Consider the following 24,302-nt stretch of genomic DNA (forward strand, 5'->3'; position numbering starts at 1 on the left):
TAAATTTTGCAGATATACACATTGACATAAAAACAACAAATTATCCTCTGGACCAGTTTTCCGGCTGTATCGTGTAATGAATTAGTTTTCAATTGGCGAAAAACATCTGATCATGAGCATGTGAAAAATGTTTTAATAACTTTAATAATACGTGAAAGTTACAGTGCATTGCTTAATTCATTATGTTTACATAACTGAAAGTCAGAAAAGTCAGACCATCTAGCTCATTTGGGTGCTAATAGCTAATTGAACAAAAGGAGTTAGTCCAGTTGATTCTTCAGCGATGGTCAATTTCAAATGCACTTCCCCTTATTTTCAATTTCTGTCTACTGGTTAATTTATCATTAATGAAATAGGAATATGCAATACCATATTATTATATATCATCCTTTATTTTGTACAGAATACAAATATAATGCCTTGTGCTGTTCACACAGTATATAGGTACAATCCTGCTCAATATATTTTTTGTTATAATTTTGTTTTACAGTGAAAGGCATTAAAAACACAACAAATGAGTAATGCAATCAATATACCTGTAACCTGTATATAAATTTACTTAATTATATAACATAAAGCTAAATATACCGTAAATTCACATAAGAGTGTGTGCAATAAATGTCATAAAAATTGAAATTGTATTTTTTTAAATTGTATCAATGATTGAATTGTATTAATTACTATATAATTAAGTAGAATTAAATACAGATTTAATAACAGACACTGAAACCATTAGGACATGCAGAAGAAATTTCAAACAAATGCTGTCTAGATGGAAAGGCAAGAACCCAGACCTGTACAAAGCATAACTGAGTAAAAGCCCAGTGAAGGTGAATTAAGAAATCATTAAATGTGCATGTGCACCAACAATATAGAGAACTGCACTGTTAAATGTATCAGATCTTTAAACATTTTGTAAAATATATTTTTTAAACTGTTCACATATTCTACCCAAGTCTCAGAGACATTGTGATCATCCTTAACGTGTTTAATAGTTCACAAAGAATTTCTATATTAAAAGAACATTCTCAGTAATATGGAGTACATAATATGGTATATAATAATATCACCCACACTGATGTAATTTGTCAGTGCTTCTCTGGACCAGCATGAAGAGCACATGCATTATTTCCATGTAGCATGCATCTTTAGCCCCAAAAAGACGGAGCTTTTTTACATGGATGAATCACGACATTCTTATAAATGGTAGTTTGCGTTTGCTACACAAAGATGTTCAGCTCAGCGAAAGCCGCAGATCACAAAGAGCAGCTAGATATTCCCCATTGCCAAGGTCACCTAACAAAGCCTTCTCATAACACTCGATGGCTTGTATTTTCTCATCTTTCATTCGATGGACAAAACCCAGAATACCATAGGCTTCTGCATCATGGGGGCTCTTGGAGATGTGATTCTCTGCAATGGCTTTCAGTTTGTAAAGGCACTTCTTGTCTTTTCCTTCACATGCTTCCTTATAATGCTTAATAGCAAGGTGCTCTGATCTTTTGTGGTAAAGTTGGAAATCTCCGTAATAGTAATGTACTATTTGAATATTTTCATTCTTCTCTTTAGCAATAGAAAACATTCTCTGAAACAGTTCCTCTGCTCTTTCAGTGTTTTTACATTCAGCATATAAGAGTGCTAATTCTACCCCTGCATAAATAAATGAAGGCTTTTGTGTGGTTGCTTTTTCCAAGTGGTAGATGCACAGTCTGCGAAGTCGGTCGATCTCCATGCTGTTCTGGACATAATTTCCATTTTTGCTCAGTGCAATCTTTTTCTTTTTGTAACCGAGTGCTATTTGATGGTGTATAAACCCTGAATTTGGTGTCCTTTCCAGTGCCCGATTCAAAAGTTTAATGGATTTCTCTAAAAGCCCGTACTGTCTGAAAAACTTGGCCACGTACCGTGTAACATAGGGGTTGTCTGGTGACATCTCCAGAGCTTTCTCCACTAGCTCTTCAGCTTCCTTGTTTTTTTTTAAATGTGCAAGCTTCAGGCCCAGCAGGACCATGATCACACAGTCTTCTGGGTTAAGCTCCAGTGCTCTTCTTAGCTGTTTCAGGGCAGCTGAGTCCTTAGCACTAATCAGTTCTGATTCAAACCCTTCAAGCCGATAAAGTGCGATAGCATACCCTGCATTCCAGTCAGCATTATCTGGCTCCACTATCAGAGCCTTTTCAAAACACTCTTTGGCTGTTGTGTAGTATTTCCGGTTGTACTTCAAACAGCTCCAGCCTTTCTCCCCATATACAGCAGGCTGGAGGTCACCTGGAGAGGTGGCCAGGAATCTCTTGTTAATATTGTCCAGCATGTCCAGGTAGCTCTGGACTTTGCTGAGGTCACCCATGTGATGGTACACCCAGGCAAAGTCTCCATAAGTAATACTGAGAAACTTCCCATATTCATCTCCATGCTGTTTCTTTATAAATTCTTCAGCCTTTCTTAGGTTTTCTAATGCTTCTTCATTGAAACCTTGCAGGTGATTTACATAAGCCAGAAGGTTGTAGGAGCAAACGGTCCCTGTATCTCCGCCATGGCCAAGCCCAATTTGTTCCTGAAGTCTGTCCTGCAGGTCTTTCAGGTCGGGATCAACTTTTCTCAAACCCCAAGTGAAGTGACACTCGAGTCGGAGAAGTTTGATTTTAATTGATGCTTCTTGATTCAAACTATTCAAAAAAGAAATGGTTAAATAAGGCTAAATAAGCAAAACAACATCTAATGTTACATTAATAGTCACATTGACACTTTCTAATGAGAGGAATAAAAGAATTGCTTCCCTGAAAATGACTGCTAATTTAGAAAAGGTGAAATAATACAGGCTAGGGGTAGGCTATTCAGGACAAAAGAACCTTTCCTAAAGACTGTCTAACCTTTCTACTCCACCAACAGCTCAGTCTGTATAATAGCATCCATCTGTTTTCTAACTCCTTCTTCCAACACAGGAGCGAGAAGGAGCCCGAGCCTATCCCAACAGCACAAGGCAGGATAGACCCTGGATGGGCCATCAGTCCATTAGAGGGCACACACTGACACAAACGAGCACACACTTTAAAACCAGGGCCAGTTTTCCCAGAAGTCAATTAACCTGCCAGTATATCTTTGGACTGTGGGAGAAAACTGGAGCACCTGGAGGAAACCCACACTTATAAAGGGAAAAACAACATTCCACGCTGATAGCACCCCATTGATTTGAACCCAGGACCCCAGCGCTGCAAGGCAGCAATGCTAGCCACCGCAACATCAGTATAGTAATATCAAAAAGTAAGTATGACCCTGACCGAAATTTCCCAAATGATGGCACAAGATCAATTCAGTCTCCCAGGATTAGGTTGTGCTGCTTCGGACAGGTTATCATCGGCACATGTAAGCCTACTGTGTTGTAAGCAACTGTCAGGACCCTGGACCATTGCAGGTGTCACTGAGTGTGACCAGGAGGCAGCTGTCCTGACATTATGTCTGGTCTTTATTCCTCCTGCGCTACTTTGAAGGTTGTACTGGTGAAGCCAAAGTAATGAACAAATGCAGATTACAAATTGTAGAAGAGTGACAAATCAAGTTAGATGAATATGTACAGAATAGTGTGATATACAGTAACTGCAACTTTCAACTTGAAAAACACTGAGGCAATTTCTGTCATCATGGATAGTTTCTTCATGAAAATCACGTTTTTAAAAATTAATTTACTGTTTTATTTTCTTTTCATCTCTATTTAACAAAATAGGATATTTTGTTAAAATGAGCTTCTGTATATTTTATATGTGTAACTGAGTCAATTAATCTGTTCACTCTCTCTTTGTGCAGAATGATTTGTTTTATTGGTATCAACCATACACATCGACCATAGTTAAGAGCTAATCGGGTGACCAAGTGATTAAAAGCTATTTTTAATTTTCTGGCGACCAATCTTTTACAAATTTAAAAATTATTCATTTAGCTCATAAGTTTACTTTATGAATTCATACAGCCCAAATTCTTAAAACTAAGTTATTGATACCGTAATTTCAGTTTACGAAAGTAGTCATTTCAAATGCACGTGCAATACATTGCAGAACATTTATATTTTAAACAGTGCAACGTCGTGAAATAATAAGAATAGATCCTAAACTCCTGAATGTGTGAAGAATAATGCGGATCCATACTTACTCCATGAATAATTTGCCTCGGATCTCTTCAGCTGTTGAAAGTCTCTTGCCTGGTGCAAATAAACTGGTGAGCCGCCCCCTTATCCTTTATATATACTGTATACAGTTTGAGCTCAGGACTCGGAAAGGAAATAGAAAGCGAAAGTGTAGACTAACACTGGTTTGTTGTCACCAGTCAGCTGACATTACTCGTGTCGCCATGGTCTGGAGTTTTCGATTCTGTTTCTTGACCTGAGACCAAGCTTTCGTTTCGAAAAGAAACGAAACTACGTTTGACATTTTGAGTTCAGCGCAAATCTTTCCTGTTTCTTTAAGAAGCTCGAAAAACCCAAAATGTGCACCATGAAGAGTTTAAATATTCCTGAAAGCAATTGCAATATACTAACACAATTGTTTTTATGTTAGAAGTAAACGAATACAACTCCAGTCACATTCATAATAAGTATAATACAGTAACTACCTTTTGATAATTCAAATAGTGTTTTCATTTCAACATTCTGTATTATAGAAATTTACAGATAAAGCTAAAAAATAAGCAATGCAAGTGACATTCAGTGATAAAAATATTTTTTATTGACGTTGGTTGCAAACTTTAAAGAACAATCTTTGATCATATTAATTGATAATATTAATTTGTATTCCGTTTACAATTCACCTGGATTTTAAAGCAATATATATATAAATAAATTTGAACAATAACAATACTAACATTAACAAGGTTATATCAATAACATTGTATATACATTCAGAATTTCTACTTAGTAATTTGTAGCTATAGTGTACTATTTAAAGAGCTGTTACTTAAAACAAAATGTTCAATAAAATGTTCAATCCAAACTAAGGAAGGAAAGAAAACTCAAAGACACAGGTACAGGACAGGGAAACACTGTGATACAAGAGATCATTTATTTAATTCAGTCATTAATCTACTTAAGATCAGATATATATCAGACAGATATTTGCTGTCAGAGAATCCTAATGTCAGCCTTAGCTTAGCTTAGACTTTTTCCTACATTTCTTTGTGTCCAAGACCTTTTCCCTCAATTTGATCAATAAAGTTCAAAATATCCTGTGCTTCTTCAACATTTGTTTTCATTAGTTTGTATGCAATTTGTTTTAGTTTTTTGGTACACGTTTCTCGTTCCCTTGAGGTACATGGTAATTTTACTGCTTCTTTGTACCACGGAATTGCATCCAGAGCAGATTGCCTGTAATACACTTGGAAATTACCATAGCAAAGATACAGTGCTTGCTTTTCCACAGGATTCATTTGATGTATCCTCCTGAATGCAGTCTGAAATATTTCTTCTGCTTTCTCAATGTTTCCTAATTCTGCATACATCTGGGCAAGGTCTGTATGAAGGTGGAGGTATTTTGACTGCAGCATCATAATTTCTTCATAAAGTTCAATGGCCCATCTTGCAAACTTGTTCTTTTCTTCCTTGTTGTGCTTTTTGTCTGCCACAAATAGGTGCACTTTCCACTTACAGCAGAGTGCTAACTGCTGCTTCAGAAAACAAGAATTTGGAGACAATTTCAAAGCCTTATCCAGTATTTCAAAGGCTCTATCCAACTCCCCGTGCTCTCTAAAAAATTTTACCACATATCGGATAACCTGGGGGTCCTCCTGTGATGTCAGTGCAGTTTGTTCAGTTAGTTTTTTGGCTTCATCTACATGGCCATAACCCGCAAGTTTTAAGGCCAGCAGAATGGCGACAAATGCATTTTGTTGGTCGAGTTGTCTTGCATGCCTTAACTGCACTAACGCCTTGGAATCTTCTTCTCTTATCTTACTTATTCCGAAACCTTCAATGCGGGTAAGTGCAATAGCATACCCTACATGCCACTCGTTCTCTAATGGTTCTTCTTTAAGTGCTATTTCAAAACATTCTTTTGCTGTCTCATAATGCTCCCTAGAGAACTTCAACAAAGACCAACCCTTTTCCCCAAAGACCTCAGGGTGCAGCACCAAAGTTGTCGAAGTGGAAACCTTGTTCTCCATCTCTTGCAGCTTTTCCAGGTAGCCCTGAGCAGTGCTATACTCTCCCAGCTCATAGTGCAACCAGGCAAAGTCTCCATAAGTGACAATGAGCTTTTTCTCATATGCGTTTTCTTGGTTCTTCCTTGTGAAATGTTCAGCTTTCTCTAGACACCTCAATGCCTCGTCATGTTGAGCCAGCAAATATTTCACATAGGCAAGGAGGCTGTACACTCGTGAGATCCATTTATCTTTGCCTGAGCAGAACTGAATGTCTTCTTCTAGTCTGTCTTCAAGATCTTTGAGGTCAAGTAAATCTTTCTTCAAATCCCAAGTGAAGTGACATTCTAGCTTTTCCAGTTTGGCTTTCAAACCACTTTGATTTAAACTGTTATGAATAAAAAAGAAACAGATTATGTGCATTTACTTCAGTTTTGTTAATATTCCCTTAATGTTCTATTGCTTCTATACATGTAGGTACTGTAGTAATACAGTATGTGAAGAAGTTATCTATCCACCCCTTTTCTAACCACTTCTTCCAATTCAGGGTTGCATGGGAGCCGGTGCCTATCCCGGCATGAAAAGGCCACAATGCAGGGTACACCCTGCTCGGGACGACCATCGCAGAGCAGATGGACACAAACACATTCACACCCCAAAGCCAACTAATCTACCAGTATGTCTGTGGACTGTGGGAAGAAAGCAGAGTATATGTGAAGACATGCAAAGACATATTTCAAAAGGTTGGCATTTATTTTTTACTCTTTAGTCAATTATTGTTTACCTGTTTATTTTTTTTTCTCTTTTTCTCAACTTCCTTAGTACTTAACAGTGTGTATCTGGTAACCGTCCTTAAATTAATTAATATTTTCGGTGATCCTATATAAAGTATTAACCAATATAATTTGCAAAAAAAAAATCCAAATCTATGAAAAAAAGCACCTAATTCACCAGTGATCGAACTATAAATTCAACCTAAAATATTTCATTTAACTACAGAAATACATAATGAACTTACGCCATCCTGATGACCAGTGAAGATCTGCGATTCCTTCTTTGTAATTGTGATGTGAAACACACTAAATGGCAGCGGTGTCCAGGGCTGTGTTCCTTATAAACCCAGTAATGAGATTAGATAATGACGTCATTCTACAGGTAAGACTTACAACATTACTGAACTTTGGCCAGTGATTCTTCTCAAGGATGTGTGATCACCATTAAAGGAAACAGATACTGTACATGTCTGGATTCTACTGAAAGGAAAGAGGAAGACTGAGAGCTGATGTAATCAATAGTTCATCAGTAGTACATATCAATCAAGCAAAAATTCTACATTTTTATGAAACAATGACACGCTGCTGGTAGTAAACCTTTTTCATGACTAGAAGTGCATCTTCCTGTTCAAGAAGGCCTTCGGTAGGCTTCTTATAAAGTTTTTATATGATTCTCACTCTCTTTCCAGGGCAGGGGTAGGCAACAGAACTGAAAAGTTAAGATCATAAAACAGGTTAGAAATAAGAGGAAGTCATTCAGTCCATCTATTGGTATTTTAGTTAATATTGGTAGTTATTAATTAACTCATCCAAGCTGCTTCTTGAAAGAAACTGGGGTATTGCTAGGTAACTTCAACATAGTTTCCTCTTGTGCTCTCTAGATTGTGTTTCACCATTAATTCTGAAAGTCCTCAAGTTTTAGGTTCCTCTAAGGTTTAGAGGTACCTTTATTGTTAGCTCCTGATTAAGAAAAAAAGGAAAACACAACTGGTCTAACTTTTTACCCATTAAATTGGTTAAATTAGGTTATTCATGTCACGAATTGCACACGGGCGTATAAGCGGTCCCACATTCTTACGAGCTCTTCTCCCTAAACGTCCACGCACCAATCTTCTCAGCACTATTTAAGCCCTCACTAGTCTCCCCTTCCTCACTCACGATTGAGGTCTCCTTCCTGAGCTGCATATTCGGACATTTCCTACCCTGCTTTACTTGTTGTTTGATCCCCGGAATCTGACCCAACGCCTTCCTTCGACTACGCCTTCGCCTCCCAATTTGGTACTTATGAACTCCCGATGCCTTCCCGGATTTTGGACCCCTGCTCTTGTACTCGACCACGTCATTGCCTACGGACTCGACTCCTAACCTTCGCTATTAGAAGTGTCTCGCATAGGATCCCAATCTACCGAGGTCCAGCTGATCCTGACAATTAAGGCTTAAGACAGAATGAAAACCAGAGGCAAGTGTAACTTTGGAGGAATGGAGTTGACAGCCCTACTCTAGTGCAGGGCAGGCATCTGATACTGTGATGATTCAGTCCTTTGCTGTGTGTCTGTGGGTACAGGCAACGCAAGACTGAAGTCCCTGATGGAACCAGTGAGGACAGACTGGACTGTCTAGCTGGTAACCTCAAAAGCTGACCTTAATCCTCTCAGGGGTCCACAGGTCATCACCTTCCATTGCTTTTCATTAATACATAAATTGTGTTTCGGATTCAATCCAGACTTCAGGTTTCTGGCTAAAAACAGAAAAGCGGTTCCAATTTATTGCTATCTTAGAGGGTTTCATATGGTTTCATAACCAGACTAAATATGTGTTCGATGCAAAAGCCACAAGTACAAAGTACAAATTATTGCAATCTGTGAGTAATCTTAAGTATAGTGCTGTTACTGTGAAAGTCTATAGTGCCAGAGAAGGTGGCCTATTTTCTCTTTCTACGAAAAAGAAACTAAGCAGCTGCCTTTTACCACTTTATTACATTTGGAGTACATAAAAGCAGGGGCACATTGTAACCCTTATAACACCAGTCTATGGGGAGAGTTAAAGGTTTTTTTTGCTTCCTTTGGGAGTCATGTGTACATCAAAAATACGTTTGAACTGGGGTGGCTTTCTTTTTCTTCCTGGGGTGGGGACTTTTCCTTTTTCGTTATTGTACTTATAATTACAATAATGTATTAGACAATTGGACAAGGATAAAAATGGTCACAAAGATAACTATTTAATACGATTAGCATTTATTTCTAGCCATGTGAAACATCATAATGAAAAACATTCAAAGATAAACAATCTTCAGAAAACCTATATTTTAATCTTTTTTACTTCCTAATATTTTATGTTTTCTAGTTTCTTTCTGATCTGCTAATTTGCAAGACACGTCGGACATGGATGATTCTACAAAATGAAAACAAATGACAGATTTATTATATAATAAAGGATTTAACTGTTTGCACTTCATATCCCTTCTTCAGAATAAGAGCGCAGATAATGCAACGGAATACAGCAAGGTGGCATTAGCATTAGCTTTGCTGGGACCCTTGGACCAATTCCTGGGGGACTATCAGCGTGGAGTTTCTATTGTAACGCAACGGGGGCTCAGGCAGGCGCCCTTGCCACATTAGGTTGGCCCCCCACTGTCGGGGGCTCAAACTCGGGACTCCCGCGTCACACTGCAGGGACCCAGCCCAGTGAGCCAAAGAGAGATCTCTCTACAGCCCAGTAGCTGTGGTCCTGCTATCACAGGGAAGGGCGGTGACGTCACCTGCTCTGGTACACCGGCTCTTACACAGTGCCTGTCGGCCGTAAGCGTTACACTATGTTCTCCACGGTTATGTGGGTTTCGTTCCACAGTCCATAGACACTCACTTATGTTAATTGGCTTCTGATTTATTCATTTAAAAAATGGCTCTCGTACGTGTTTTTGTGTCTGTTTGTACCTGCCTGTGATGGGCTATACAGTACAGTATATACAGTACTACTAATAATATACGTGCAAGACTTTATTTAACATTTGGAAAAACATTGCTGCATACCCAATTTGCAAATAGATACTGTGGATTATTATTAAATCAAGGCCAGTTAAAAACTATTTTCATTAAAACTTTTAAAAAACAAGATGTCAATTTTGATATCTTAAATGACTTCATCCAGTATAAACTGAGTAAAATAGAAAGCAATAACAAATGTGCTGCTCACTTTCTATTTCCTGTGCCAGTTTTAGATTGTTAAGAAAACAAAACTGATCAACTGAAAGGCTGTTTCAGTTCAGCTATCTGAAAAGCTACCATTTATACAGTGGTAATAAGATGCACTCAAACCACACCCAAACCTAGCAACAAGGAAACTTTGACACAGGAAATGCACGCAGATCTATACTATACTCATATTATTATACATATAATAGGTTAATTCCATGCCGAAAAAAAGAAGAAAGAAAACACAACGTTTCGGCCGTGGAGCCTTCTTCAGGTGTGAGAAAGACAAGGCAGTAAGCAAAGGTAATGTAGCGGGAGAACAAAGCGGGAGAGGAGGAGTGAGAGGTGGGAGAAGGGGACAGAAAGAGAGGCCAGTCAAGAGGTGTGAAGTCAGAATACAGTAGGTGTAGAGAGGTGTGAAATGAAACCTCCAATGAATGCAGAAAATCAGAGATTAAATAAAACCTCACTCGCACCAAACAAATTTATATTTCTAAATATCACGACATGATCGAATTTAAGTCTTTTTAATAACAATGAATAGTCACCTATGCGTTACAAAATATACATTTATATTGATTTGAATCGCGTTTTGATTTAAATCGTAAACGCGTGTTTAAATATATGTGTTTAAAGGCGATATACTGTATAAAAGCGCTGATTCCTATGGAGTGTGTTTCCCTTGTAAGGATGGTATCAAAAGCAATCTTAAGTGGTGAGAAAGCTGTGCTCAATGTATTTAAGGGACTTAAAAGTCGTGTAACTGACAGTTTGAGGTAGCCTATCGTGTAAATTTCGCTTTGTTGCTGATAGGTTAAGCTTTCGAAACTCTGCCCCAAAGTCAAGTGACTGATTTTTCGCCCTGTTTCGTTGGTTAAACGCAATGATCACAAGCACCACCATGGTAACTGGGATGTGTAGTTTTTAATTCCGTTTGAATTATAACTGTACGTACTGTCTTCATATTACTAATAGTATTAATAATGAATGACCTTGGACAAGCTGTACTGTAAGTGTAAACTCAAAGTATTGCCCTGGTCAACATTCTTTTTTTCATTGACCGTCTTTGTAGAAGTAACACCAGAGCATTTCGCAATCACGCATTTGTTTCCAATCATGCAAAGTACAGTGATTCACCATGCCTTTCACATGCTCTTAAAAGAGATTGATTTAGGAACATAAACATATTACCGTATGCAAACTGTACTGTATACAGTATGTATATGTATATTTAATGTCTTAACTGTGCCCATTTAAGTATTGAATATTCATATCTAATTTTACCACTGAAGGGAAATCTTAGTAGCTGAGCATAAAAAGAATAGGAGCATACTGCAACGCGTGTGAATTCAATTCAATTCAAGGTGTTTTATTTGCATGACAGATGGGTACAAGCAGTGTTGGGTATGTATATTAGCCAGCAGCCATATCACCCTGCAACTCACAACTGGCAACCCACTGAAGCTAAGCAGGTGTGAGCCTGGTCAGTACCTGGATGGGAGACCTCCTGGGAAAGACTAAGGTTGCTGCTGGAAGAGGTGTTAGTGGGGCAAGCAGGGGGCGCTCACCCTGTGGTCCATGTTGGTCCTAATGCCCCAGTATAGTGACGGGGGCACTATACTGTAAACAGGCGCCGTCCTTCGGATGAGACGTAAAACCGAGGTCCTGACTCTCTGTGGTCATTAAAAATCCCAAGGCGCTTCTCGAAAAGAGTAGGGGTGTACCCCGGTGTCCTGGCCAAATTTCCAATTGGCCCTTACTAATCATGGCCTCCTAATAATCCCCCTCTTTGAATTGGCTACATTACTCTGCTCTCCTCCCCACTGATAGCTGATGTGTGGTGAGCGTTCTGGCGCACTATGGCTGCCGTCGCATCATCCAGGTGGATGCTGCACATTGGTGGTGGTGGAGGGGAGTCCCCATTACCTGTAAAGCGCTTTGAGTGGAGTGTCCAGAAAAGCGCTATATAAGTGTAAGCAATTATTATTATTATATTATATTGTAACGCTTACTGCCGACAGGCACTGTGTAAGAGCCGGCATACCAGAGCAGCGCACCGAGGGAGCGTCTGCATTTATAACTTAGTTTTTAAAATTAGTCAAGCAATATGAAGCATCTCCTTTTACTTTTAAGTCCCTTAAATACATTGAGCACAGCTTTCTCACCACTTAAGATTGCTTTTGATACCATCCTTACAAGGGAAATCTTCTGCCCCTTATGCAAAACCAAACCCTCCTCCCATTCCAGTTTACCCTCTTTATCATCCTCAAAATCTACCTCGATTTTCAACTTAAAGCATTACTGCTTACTGGGTTTTTGAGGGGGAGGTGTCTTTCGCTGGAAATCTCGCCTACTCAACCCCTCTCTCCTGGAGTGCTGGCTGTGACGAATTAAACCGGTCTCACAGGTATTCAAAGTAGGAAGTACAGTGTTAAGTGGTAGCTGGGCTACTCCCTCAATAGAATCGCTTTAACATGCTAATGCGTTGGTTTAACAGTACGCTGTTGGTTTAACAGTACCTACTGTAAATAGAAAGGAAAAGCATTTTCAGAGAGCAATCACGCTGTGTTTATGTAGAAAAAGCGATTAGGTTTATGAGCAATCTAATTACCTATTCGCTTAAAACGCTATATAAAATAAAGTTTATTTAGAGATGAATGATCAGTGTCGCAGTTTAAATAATTTTTGTAGGAGGGCTTGGACAGATTCCAAGTGCATTTTTGCAATTTACGTTGCATTGTCCAATGTTCTGTTGTAATACAGGCTAGAATACAGTTACAGTAGCCTAAGCTTTATCAGCCTATTTAAAATATTTTTTTTTTAATCCCCGGCGGAACACTTTTAAAGGCGATATGTAAAATAAAGTTTTTTATTATTGTTATAGAGAAACATGATCAGATTTTCCCTGATTCCGAAAAAAGGTCTAAAGTGCTACACATAACTTTCTTAATTCGATGTATTTAAAACAGTGAACTACTGCAGGTGTAACATAACAGAAATACAATCGAAAATAGTTTTGTGGTGTTTGTTTAGATGAAACGTTCCTAAAACGTATAATGTAATAAAATTAAAGACGATTAAAATCTGTAATCTTTCCACTTGTACTGTGAGTCATCGGAAAGTTTCTGCTTTGTGTAAGGATGGTATCGAAAAGCAATCTTAAGTGGTGAGAAAGCTGTGCTCAATGTATTTAAGGGACTTCAAAGTAAAAGGAGATGCTTCATATTGCGTGACTAATTTTAAAAACTAAGTTATAAATGCAGACGCTCCCTCGGTGCCGCGCCGGGTGTAAATATCAAAGTATACATTCCCAACACTGCTTGTACCCATCTGTCATGCAAATAAAACACCTTGAATTGAATTGAATTGAGGGAGAGAGGGGGGTAGGGGGACAAATATACTGTAGACAGGACTCAAGGCAAATAAGATACTTATGGGTACGCAGGCATTCACGACAGCAACATACGAAACGTTTGCACGTACTAAGTTAAGTTATTACTTGGTTTTCAAAGTGCAATGAAATACAATATTGTTGTTGCTGCTGTTCTGGTTGTTTTTATCCCGTAAAGCATTTTGAGAAGCCACCTTTAAAGGCGATATATACTGTAAAACCGGTGATTCTTATGGAATGTGTTCCGCAGGAGATTCAAATTTTTATTTATTTATTTTTTAATCGCGTATCTAAGGAAATCTCAGTATAACTTTGTTCATGAACAAACAGTGGCATGTTACATTATCATTCGTTTTTTTAACAAGGCTCGCCAGCTAATGTGAATCGAAACCTGTCTTGCTAGCTTTTAAAGGGAAGAAGGTGACTATTCATTGTTATCAAAAATGACTTAGAATCGATCATGTTGCGATATTTTGAAATATAAAAGTCAATTGATTGTCCATAATATCGCTATTCTATTTTTTCGAAGAAATGTTTGTTAAAAGAAAAGTCCATCCAGCACCAGCTGGATTCGAACACACAACCTGCCAGTTGTTAGTCACGCATCTAGACCAGTAGGCTACAAGACAGCTCGCCTGAACAGGCAGGCGAAACAGCCCTACACAGCCCTGTCGCAGCACACGAATATAATCATACCGTTATTAAATTCTTTAGATACGCGATTCCATATTATATTAGCAGAAAAGCTTAAAACTACCACTTTTTCACACGCTATTTCACATGCTAGTTAAATACTTCGATGCTTAAAATCGTTAGGGAGAAATGGAATACCGGTGTGTATTTTTCCTTTAAAGTGCCGATTCCTGGAATCTGACTGGCTGACACCCCTCTGAAGTGGTTCCATAAAATCTGGTATACGGAAAAGAAAGCGTTGATAAATACAAGTGTCTTTTAATACACTCTTTGCTGTGCTCTTGAGGATCCTTGTGATACTTAAAGCTCTAGTTGAATGATAAGTGTCGCATTTTAAATCATTTTTGTAGTTAGAAATTATGAAACGCCCTGTTAAAAGCAAGGACGTTTTTATGCCCGTTGAAGTAAAACAAAATGCCTCACAAAGTATGGCTTGGACAGATTCCAAGTGCTTGTACAAATGTGCTAAAGAAATTATACTTTGAGTATACAGCTTGTCCAAAGTCATCCATTATTAATACTATTAGTAATATCTTCAGTAAAGGCTTTGATGCATAAATATTTCTGATAAAGGTAGGTTGTGTACTTTTGTCCAACTGAGCAATCTTGCTTTCATAAAATATACCAACATTTTAATGACTGATGATTAACATGCTGTAATACACAGTTCAAAATTAAAGGCTCAAATGCTGTAAATGAGAGGTTAAGCTCCCCCCGGCGGTTTTACAAGGCGACGCCGGATAGTTTCCGGCAGAGCGTCAAATGTTACGTGACACCGCGTGATACCGCGTGATACCGCGACACGCCCACCGGGGTTTGCCGCGAAATACCTCACCCATTTTGAATGGCTGCATCTGTAGTCTGTCATTAAGAGAAGGGGGAAGGTGTGATCCTAGCTGCAGGAAAATTTTGGTTTCTGTAGTCTATCTGATGTCTGAGTTAGGAAAACAGTCTTTGAGAACACAGGTGGAGAGATTAGAGGGGTCATGGTCATCAGAGGTAAAATGAGAAACAATGGGCTTGGGGAGATCTTTAATCTTCACAGCCCTAACATGTTCTCTGAAGTGGTCTCCAAGTCTCCTTCCTGTTTCTCCAATGTACTGTAGATGGCTGGGCATTTACTGCAAGAGGTACAGTAAATAAGGTTGCTGGAGGTACAAGATGCCATCTGGGTGATCCGGAATTGTCCTGAGGGGCCTTGAATGAGTGTGGTGTTAGATGTGTACTTGCAGGTGATACAGCGAGCTCTGTTGTAAGGGAAAGTGTCTGGTGTGGATGGTTGCTGAGGGCGGTCAAGGGAGCTGTGAATAAGAAGGTTGCACAGATTAGGTGGTCGGCAATATGAGATGATGGGGCGGTCAGAAAAGAGGGCCCCAATGGAGGGATAATCCTGTAGGATGGAAAAGTTGTCGTTAGTAGTCCTGGGGATAGGAAGTGTGTTGGGGTGGTAGGGAAGCACCAAAGGAATGCGGTTGTTACGGCGGGAGTTCCTGATTGAGTTGGTGCTCCGAGGGGTGTTTTTGGCTCGGGCAAGGGCCCTGTCAATAACACTGCTGGGGTATCCTGTTGATGAAAAAGGAGTACATTTTGAGGGCTTGGTTCTGGAAGTTGATGTCGCTGCATAATCGTTGTAGCCGTAGGAACTGTGGAAAAGGAAGAGAGTTTTTAGTGTGTTTGGGGTGAAATGAGCTATACAGGAGACAGCTGTGTGAATCCGTGGGTTTGTAATAAACCGAAGTGGAGAGTCGGGGGTAGTTGATGGAGAAGTTGATGTCTAGAAACAGAAGAGTAGTGGAAGATATGTTAACTGTGTTTGAGGGACGAGTGGAAGTTGGTGAAATGATGCAGAAAGCACTCAAACTGGTCGTTGGAGCATGTGGCAGCACCGACGCAGTCATCAATGTATCACTTGTAAAGGTCAGGAACATAGCCAGTGTAGGAAGCAAAGAAGTGTTCTTCTACCCAACCGCCAAAAATATTGGCATAGCTGGGTTCCATTCTGGTGCCCATGGCAACTCCACTCACCTGTTGGTAAAAAAATTAGAATGCATTCAGTATGAGGACCAGTTCTGCAAGGCGTACAAGGGTGTGGGTGGGTGGATCAAGCAGTGTGCGCTTGTCCAGCGTGTGCTTGGGGGCTGTAAGGCCATCATTATGGGGAATGGCGGTGTAAAGAGATGTGATGTCCATGGTAAAAATGTAGCATTCGGGGCCCTGAAATTGGAAATTATTAAAATGTTGGAGCACGTGGTTGGTGTCTTTGATGTATGAGGGGAGACCTTCAACCAGCGGTCTCATGAGGCTGTCGAGAAAGGCCGAGACGTAAGTAGTCAGACAGTTGCATGCTGATACGATGGGGTGTCCAGGGGTGTCCGGTTTGTGGATTTTGGGGAGGATGTAAAATTGAGATACCTCTATGATGAGCTGGTTCGCCTCCTGGGGGAGCTCCTTTCTGCTGATAAGAAGGGTGATGGTGGATACCACTTCCTTTTGGTAGTCAGTGGTAGGGTCCTGTTGGAGAGGGAGGTAGGCAGAAGTGTCAGTTAACTAACTACTAACCAAGGTACTGACTTCACCAACATGGCTGCACAGCTTGTTCCTTACTCTCACTGACCCTTTAGGTAAAGATGTGCTTACTTTTCTGAGGTTTAAATACTCTTCTGTTTATTTTCCATCTGTGTCCTCTGGTTCATGACTCTGTGAGTGTCTTTGAGGCACAGCCAGCCAGAGGAAGCATGCAAGAACAGGCCTGCACACACATGTCACTAAAATAAATACACAGTTAATGTACAATTGAATAAAAAATCCCAGTACAACAAGTGTTCTGAAATGTCTTGTTAATCTCAATAAAGCAACGAAAAAAATAACACTAGGCACAAATGGTAGCTGTACTGTTACAATCTGGCTGCCATAGTCATGACTAATCTTTCTGGTGTAAAACCCTGAAACTAATTAAACTTATTTGATTGTAACCACTGTTGTGAGTCACATGGCAGCTGGGATAGAAAAGTTCATATTTTATGACATGAGCTTGGCTCTAATATTTTTTGATTTACAAACTGCATAGTTATAAGTATAAAAGTTCCACTTGAATGCTATTTATACATTTAGATGGATCTTTAGGCACTGTCAGATTATCAGATTTCAGTGGGTAATTTACATTTTTATTTACACCTCCATTAATATTTAAATATTTTTTTCAGGGCTACAAATGAAATACTGACTTTTGACAGGAAGCAGATAAGTTAAGAGCATCTCTAGCACAAGCATTTCTGCAGAAGGGGATAGCATACACCACAATGAGGTTAATTAGGTTTAAAATACAATTGTTGTATATACAAAATGTGTATTAGAATATATGTGTAATGAATATGTGTATATATTGTATATATAATATTTAATAATACTTACGCCATAATGAATAAACGTCCACGCACCAATCTTCTCAGCACTATTTAAGCCCTCACTAGTCTCCCCTTCCTCACTCACGATTGAGGTCTCCTTCCTGAGCTGCATATTCGTACATTTCCTACCCTGCTTTACTTGTTGTTTGATCCCCGGAAACTGACCCAACGCCTTCCTTCGACTACGCCTTCGCCTCCCAATTTGGTACTTATGAACTCCCGATGCCTTCCCGGATTTTGGACCCCTGCTCTTGTACTCGACCACGTCATTGCCTACGGACTCGACTCCTAACCTTCGCTATTAGAAGTGTCTCGCATAGGATCCCAATCTACCGAGGTCCAGCTGATCCTGATAATTAAGGCTTAAGACAGAATGAAAACCAGAGGCAAGTGTAACTTTAGAGGAATGGAGTTGACAGCCCTACTCTAGTGCAGGGCAGGCATCTGATACTGTGATGATTCAGTCCTTTGCTGTGTGTCTGTGGGTACAGGCAACGCAAGACTGAAGTCCCTGATGGAACCAGTGAGGACAGACTGGCCTGTCTAGCTGGTAACCTCAAAAGCTGACCTTAATCCTCTCAGGGGTCCACAGGTCATCACCTTCCATTGCTTTTCATTAATACATAAATTGTGTTTCGGATTCAATCCAGACTTCTCTTACATAGTATTATAATAAAAAGTAAGTGTGAGTATACTTCTTATACCTTTTTATACTAAGTATATATGGTTGTAAAACCATAGAATCACATAAGTCTTCTTATTTAACTGTCTCTTTACAGCTGTACAAGAAGTGACGTCTGTGTGTATTTGCAGTCTAGATAAGCACTTGGTCTGTCTTTCTCTTCTCCAGGTATCGGGTTTGCGCTCTGCTACACCCCAGCCATTGCCATGGTAGGCAAGTACTTCTGTGAAAGGAAGGCGCTGGCTTATGGGATTGCTATGTCCGGCAGCGGGATCGGCACTTTCGTTCTAGCGCCGGCGGTCCAGCTCCTGATCGAGCATTACTCCTGGCGTGGGGCGCTCCTCATCCTGGGGGGGTTTGTGTCGAACCTGTGCGTCTGCGGAGCCCTGATGAGGCCCATCACTCTGAAGGAAGAGCAGCTGAGCAGCGCCTTGTCCGTCGACGCCGAGCATGCTTACAAAACGAAGCAAAAGGACTTGAGCTCGACCCCGGCACAGTTCCTGAGCAAGGACCATGGACACAGGTGCTTCTGCTTCCAGTCAGTGCAGGAGTACCACTTCCTCCTGATGCCTGACTTCATGGTCCTGGCGGTGTCCTTCCTCTTCCTGGCATATGGCTGCAGTGTGCCCTTTGTTTATCTCGTGCCTTATGCTCTGAACGTGGGGGTGAGCCACCAGCAGGCGGCCTTCCTCATGTCCATCCTGGGGGTGATTGACATTGTGGGGAACATCACATTCGGCTGGCTCACAGACAGAAGGTAGGTGCTGGAAAGGGAAAGACCAAACAGTTTTTTTTAGTCAAGCTGCAGCTCAGATTGTTAAGAAATCACAACCTCATTTCATTTACGTCAAGAAACAGGGTGAACAGAACCATGTCAGGTCTCTGTTGTTCCAGTACTTATTCTGCATGTTAGCAACATTAGTTTTATTAGTTTTAGCAGGTAGTATTAGTAAGTGTAGTGATAGAGCATGTAATATCAAGGATGTAGGGACTGGAGAGTTAAAGCAGAATATTGTACCTCTTGGTATATGACCCTACTTTTGCCCTGTGTTGTTTCCAGCCCAATGCTAGCATTTCTTTTTAGATGTGTTAGTGTGTCCACAGGTGTGGCAGTGAGAATGATCTCGGAGCACATCAGTACAATTGCCTTTTCTTCATGTACTAGAGGAAGGCACTTTTTTGATTCATGTGGTTGCTCTGAGTGGACTGATTTTTGAGAATGGAACTGTGGCAATAGAGAGATCTTTTGAAGTGTATAAATACAACAAACAATATAACAGCATAAGCTCTGACCTTTAGTTTGGTGTAGTTTGTTTCATTTTTGTTTTGCATCTGATTTCTCTTGGTATAAATAATCTGGTTGATGTGTCTCATAACTAGGAATTTTGATATTTTGCCATGATATTTACTGGTGTTTCAAAATGCTCTCCTGTGGGTGTAACAATAGGAAACTGGTTTTGAGTAAATACACTGTAGGTGTGTGTATGAAGAAAATATTTGAGTGAAAATCAATACATTACAAACCCTGTTTCTGACTGAGTTAGACGTTTTCCTAATGCAGCACACTTTTGAGAAAATCCATCTAGCTATTTATTTCAGTACCTACAGTAGGCATATCCATGAAACGTAATATATTTCACAGTGTTTGTGCCATTTGTACAGGTCTGTTTATACAGTGACAAAGCACTATTTTTTGCTAAACACATCTGAAGAAATTACAGATGGGAAAAGATTATTCACATATATAGTTTGTTTTGCTTTCCACACTGATTGATCTGATTTTCTATCCACTGTTTATCGTTGCTTACTTGTGACCAGCAAATGCTGTGGAAAAATAATACAAATTGGACTTCAGTTTAATTCATGTTTTTTTTGTTTGTCTCACAGGTGTTTAAAAAAGTATCGCAACATTTGTTACCTGTTAGCAGTGGGTCTGGAGGGCCTGTGCTGTCTCTTCATCCCTATTCTGAAAAGCTTCCCACTGCTTGTTCCATTTGCTGTGCTCTATGGGTATTTTGACGGCGCTTATGTGGCCTTAATACCTGTTGTAACATCAGACGTCGTTGGAACAACATACCTCTCTTCAGCTCTGGGAGTTGTGTATTTTCTTCATGCAATTCCTTACCTTGTGAGCCCACCTATTGCAGGTCAGTGCTGCCAATTATTAGGCCCTTGGCAGAATGTTTAACAGACAGTATGTGGCTGACAAGACAGATTTCTAATGTATTGCAGTTACAGAAATCTATTTACACATTTTTGCTGATTCATGATGTTTAATCAGTTTCAGCTGGTTCCTGCCTAATGTGTAACTCATTTTGTTCCTAAGAATGCATTTAGTGTACATAAAAAGGTAACAAACAAGAGGCCATTAGCCCCATCTAGACTGTTTGGTAGATAGCAGCTAATGTATTTGAGGATCTTATCCACACGTTTCTTGAAAGAAGCAGAGTATCAGCTTCAACAACATGGTTTAACTAGCTTGTTCCATAGCTGCACAGTACTTTTCTGTATAGAAGAGCTTATAGGTTTTCTGTTTCTTAGACAGTGTGTATGCATTCTTGAGTATGTTAGCTGAAAGCATGGCGTTCTTCAGGTAGACAAAGGCCTTGAAATCATTTTAACATGCTCGAGAGCCTTTTATGATTTGAATGATGAATGAAATGGAGGCCTCTCAAAAGACACACACGTGCTATATTCCAGCTCTGAAAAGCCCTTTTCAGGATGTTTGGGTTTAAAAAAAAAACACAGAAGCAATACGTTACATGATCCCAATCCATAGATAAAAGGAACTACAAAAAGAGTATATTTTTGCTTGTGTTCTGTATGTGGCTAGAGAACAGAGGGTACTGAAAGTAATTTATTATATGTTTTGAGAGTTAAGTATTCATATTTCAGAAGCAGGAGAATATTAGGTAAGCCTGGTTCTCTCAGTGAAGATGAATGTACATTTGTATATATTTATTTGTGGGACACTTTTACTCCTTTTTTGCTTTTGCAATTATTTACTGTACATAGCTTGGTGATTTGCTGGAACAATTTGGGTAAAGTAGTTTGTTCAAGATTAGAACAGCAGAGTTTCACCTGGGATTTGAACCCACAACCTTCCAGTTACAAGTCTAAAGCCCCTGGCTGCTGTGCCAGCAGTGCTGTCTTTCATGTACCTGTGCTTTCCTCTTGCAGGCTGGCTGGTAGACAGAACTGGCACCTACACTGCAGCTTTCCTCCTCAGTGGGCTCTCCCTCATCTCCAGTTCACTGTTGCTGAGTGCCGTAGCTGGGATCAAGAGGTGCAGAAGAAGACAGTCAGGCACTTACACCACTTCCACTGAGCCCAAACTGCAAGACTGGAAGAACAAGCAGACCAACTACTATAGTGCTTCAGATCAGGAACCAAAACTTCTCTGAATGAGAGACATTTGGCAGGCTACCTTGATAGGAATGAAGAATTCTGATTATTTTTCACTCAGTAAATATTATTATTGCCTGTTTTTGCCAAACCAAAGTACAATATTGTTAAAGTATATGACAAAAAAACAAAATTGTATTACTTATTATGGAATTTTACTTTTTGTATACTTTAGTTTTGTGGGGGGTTTTGTGTGTGTATATGAATAATTTGTTACTTTCCCAAAACACGTTTTTGTAAGTTAGTTATTGATTTTTGTGTGTGCAGATTGTTAATACCAATAAAAATATTGGGTGTAGATTCTTAAAAGCCCTCATAGCATGGCAGTAAAATAAATAATTTCATGCTGAAACTTTGCCTAGAAGGGACTGGTGTGGTAAGATAGGAATATGAATATAAATATGAAGTGCATGTGTGTGCATATATTGTATATGTCTTCTTGTAGTAGGAATGAAAAAGGGTGATGACTACGATGATGATTTATATATATGTATTGCCATCACCTCAAGCCCCTTTATTCAGCTACCCATGTACAATTACCCCTGATGATTTTGTGGATTGTATTGTGCCATCTTCGTCTCTGGCTCTCTGGATCCACTTCAGTATTTCCGTGGTCTGGCAGTCTCCAGACTGTTGCCAAGCCTGCTCGCTTTTGATGCCACAGTGGTGCCACATGGTTTTGTTTAGGCTTGAATTTGCTTTGTTTCTCTTGCCTTATCCTGTCATTATTCTGGGCACACATCAGGCTGTACTTACTTGAAATGTTAAGCAGTCTTAGACCATTGATGCATTCAGTGTCCTTGTGCATCTGTGTGTTAGTACTGCCAACACAGGTGGGTCAAGCACATTTCTTTTCAGGCACAGAGGCAGTTGCTCCTTCAGAATGTGCCTGATACCACAGACGCACTTCAGCCCATTGACTCTTTACTTCAGACATCTAATTTCCAGCTGATAGTATTGTGTCAAAAACAGTATATGTAATTGTTGGCTTCTTCTGTGATCACACCACATATTCCATTTGTCTTGTGAGAAAAATATATTCAGGTTTGCTTTAGTTTTCTGTAAATTTATTTCCAGACCAACTGCAGTTCTCTTTTCTTGTCCAGTTTGAATTTGCAGTTGTATTTGTTTTTACACAAATATAATGTCACCAGGTTCTGTAATTGTAGTGCTTTGTTTTCTCAATCCAGTATCCGAACCATGTCTTTCAGTATGATTATAAATCATTTGGGTGTATTGCCATTTTATAACACGTGCTTCCCTTTTTTGGCATTTATAATGTTATAAAAATAATATTTTGAAGAACTGAATAGAGGTTGTACAGCACAGCAATTCTAGTTGTTTTAAAATTTCAAAAGAATAAAACTTAATATACTAAAGATATTACTTAATATAGTAAAGTGCCTTATGTCAAAACTGGGAAAAAAAATGAGTGGCTTATTATTTATATAAAGATGACCAAAGCATGCTGATAGTTGGTTAGATTTTTAATGTCTGCAACTTCAGAACCTTCTTCTATCAGAGTTTGGTAAATTTACAAATCAATTTCTATTCATGGTGTCGAAGTTACTTTTCTTTGGAGTTCATGACTAGTCAGAAAATGTTTGTTTTCCAGCTTTATAACAGTGTTACTGAAAGCTCCATGAAGTCTGCTATAGGATTGACCTTTGAGGGTATCGGGGATCTGACAGTTACCTAAAAAAACCTCTTCTTATCCGTTTTCCTTGTCTGTTTGCATGTCTTGTGTCATTTTCCTTATTTTGTATCTAATGCTTGTTTGATTTAGAAATATGCAAATGTTTGCCTCTAGAAAATAATACAAAACTGAAATCCATAAAGTGAGATGGTGCTGAAGTGTCTTGGTACAATATATTGTATATTAAAATATACTGTATGTGGCTGTCAAAGTTTAAGTTAAAATCTTTTGTCATCATCTGGCTCCATCTTGTGGAATAATTTGAACAATACATACAAACATTTTTGTTCAAAAGGGAACGGGTATTTCTTGATTAAACTGATATTTTTAAATTCTTAGATTTTTGGCACGTCTTTATATTTTCATTTTCAGTACCATTTTATTGTATTTTTTTCCATTTAACTTAGTATTATTCAAAGTATTTTGGGTTTTCTGTCACTGGGATCTCAGTCAATTATGAAGGCACATTTTTTGTTGATACTGACTTTTAAAAATAAAAGAACTGAAATTTTTTAATATGCAATTGCTGTATTCAGATATCTGTTCATTCACTGTAGGTATTTTGTCTGTGGAGGAAATAAGATTTGTTTGATGTTATTTGTAATGTTTATCATGGCAAATCATGGTACTATATTGATTAGACTCTCGATTCTAATTTCCTAATGAAATAAATTTTGCAGATATACACATTGACATAAAAACAACAAATTATCCTCTGGACCAGTTTTCCGGCTGTATCGTGTAATGAATTAGTTTTCAATTGGCGAAAAACATCTGATCATGAGCATGTGAAAAATGTTTTAATAACTTTAATAATACGTGAAAGTTACAGTGCATTGCTTAATTCATTATGTTTACATAACTGAAAGTCAGAAAAGTCAGACCATCTAGCTCATTTGGGTGCTAATAGCTAATTGAACAAAAGGAGTTAGTCCAGTTGATTCTTC

General features: G+C 39.1%; 3 protein-coding genes and 1 long non-coding RNA gene across 5 annotated transcripts; 1 reads left to right on the plus strand and 3 right to left on the minus strand.

Moving 5' to 3' along the window:
- Positions 1–373: 373 nt before the first annotated feature.
- Positions 374–4,268, minus strand: LOC148661289 (interferon-induced protein with tetratricopeptide repeats 5-like). Its single transcript, XM_088634766.1, has 2 exons — positions 4,144–4,268; positions 374–2,666 (listed from the first exon to the last, which is right to left on the minus strand). The coding sequence occupies exons 1-2, from the start codon at positions 4,146–4,148 to the stop codon at positions 1,235–1,237; spliced, it is 1,437 nt and encodes a 478-aa protein (XP_088490892.1). The 5' UTR covers positions 4,149–4,268; the 3' UTR covers positions 374–1,234.
- Positions 4,269–4,692: 424 nt separating this feature from the next.
- LOC148661290 (antiviral innate immune response effector IFIT1-like) lies at positions 4,693–10,245 on the minus strand. The gene is made up of 2 exons (XM_088634774.1): positions 7,139–10,245; positions 4,693–6,508 (listed from the first exon to the last, which is right to left on the minus strand). The coding sequence occupies exons 1-2, from the start codon at positions 7,141–7,143 to the stop codon at positions 5,152–5,154; spliced, it is 1,362 nt and encodes a 453-aa protein (XP_088490900.1). The 5' UTR covers positions 7,144–10,245; the 3' UTR covers positions 4,693–5,151.
- Positions 10,246–10,268: 23 nt separating this feature from the next.
- On the plus strand, positions 10,269–23,592 carry LOC148661291 (monocarboxylate transporter 12-B-like). 2 transcript variants are annotated; one of them, XM_088634775.1, is made up of 5 exons: positions 10,269–10,387; positions 17,372–17,472; positions 18,423–19,011; positions 20,142–20,401; positions 21,435–23,592. In XM_088634775.1, the coding sequence occupies exons 3-5, from the start codon at positions 18,461–18,463 to the stop codon at positions 21,656–21,658; spliced, it is 1,035 nt and encodes a 344-aa protein (XP_088490901.1). In that variant the 5' UTR covers positions 10,269–10,387; positions 17,372–17,472; positions 18,423–18,460; the 3' UTR covers positions 21,659–23,592. The 2 variants fall into 2 exon arrangements, with proteins under 2 accessions (XP_088490901.1, XP_088490902.1); XM_088634776.1 differs by lacking the exon at positions 10,269–10,387 and adding an exon at positions 12,381–12,491.
- On the minus strand, positions 14,681–17,310 carry LOC148661292 (uncharacterized). Its single transcript, XR_015939494.1, has 3 exons — positions 16,806–17,310; positions 16,581–16,679; positions 14,681–15,469 (listed from the first exon to the last, which is right to left on the minus strand). It is a non-coding gene; the product is annotated as an uncharacterized LOC148661292 (long non-coding RNA).
- Positions 23,593–24,302: the final 710 nt, after the last annotated feature.

This window comes from Lepisosteus platostomus, chromosome 6, assembly GCF_059453375.1.
Source record: "Lepisosteus platostomus isolate fLepPlt1 chromosome 6, fLepPlt1.hap1, whole genome shotgun sequence".
Classification (NCBI taxonomy): domain Eukaryota; kingdom Metazoa; phylum Chordata; class Actinopteri; order Semionotiformes; family Lepisosteidae; genus Lepisosteus; species Lepisosteus platostomus.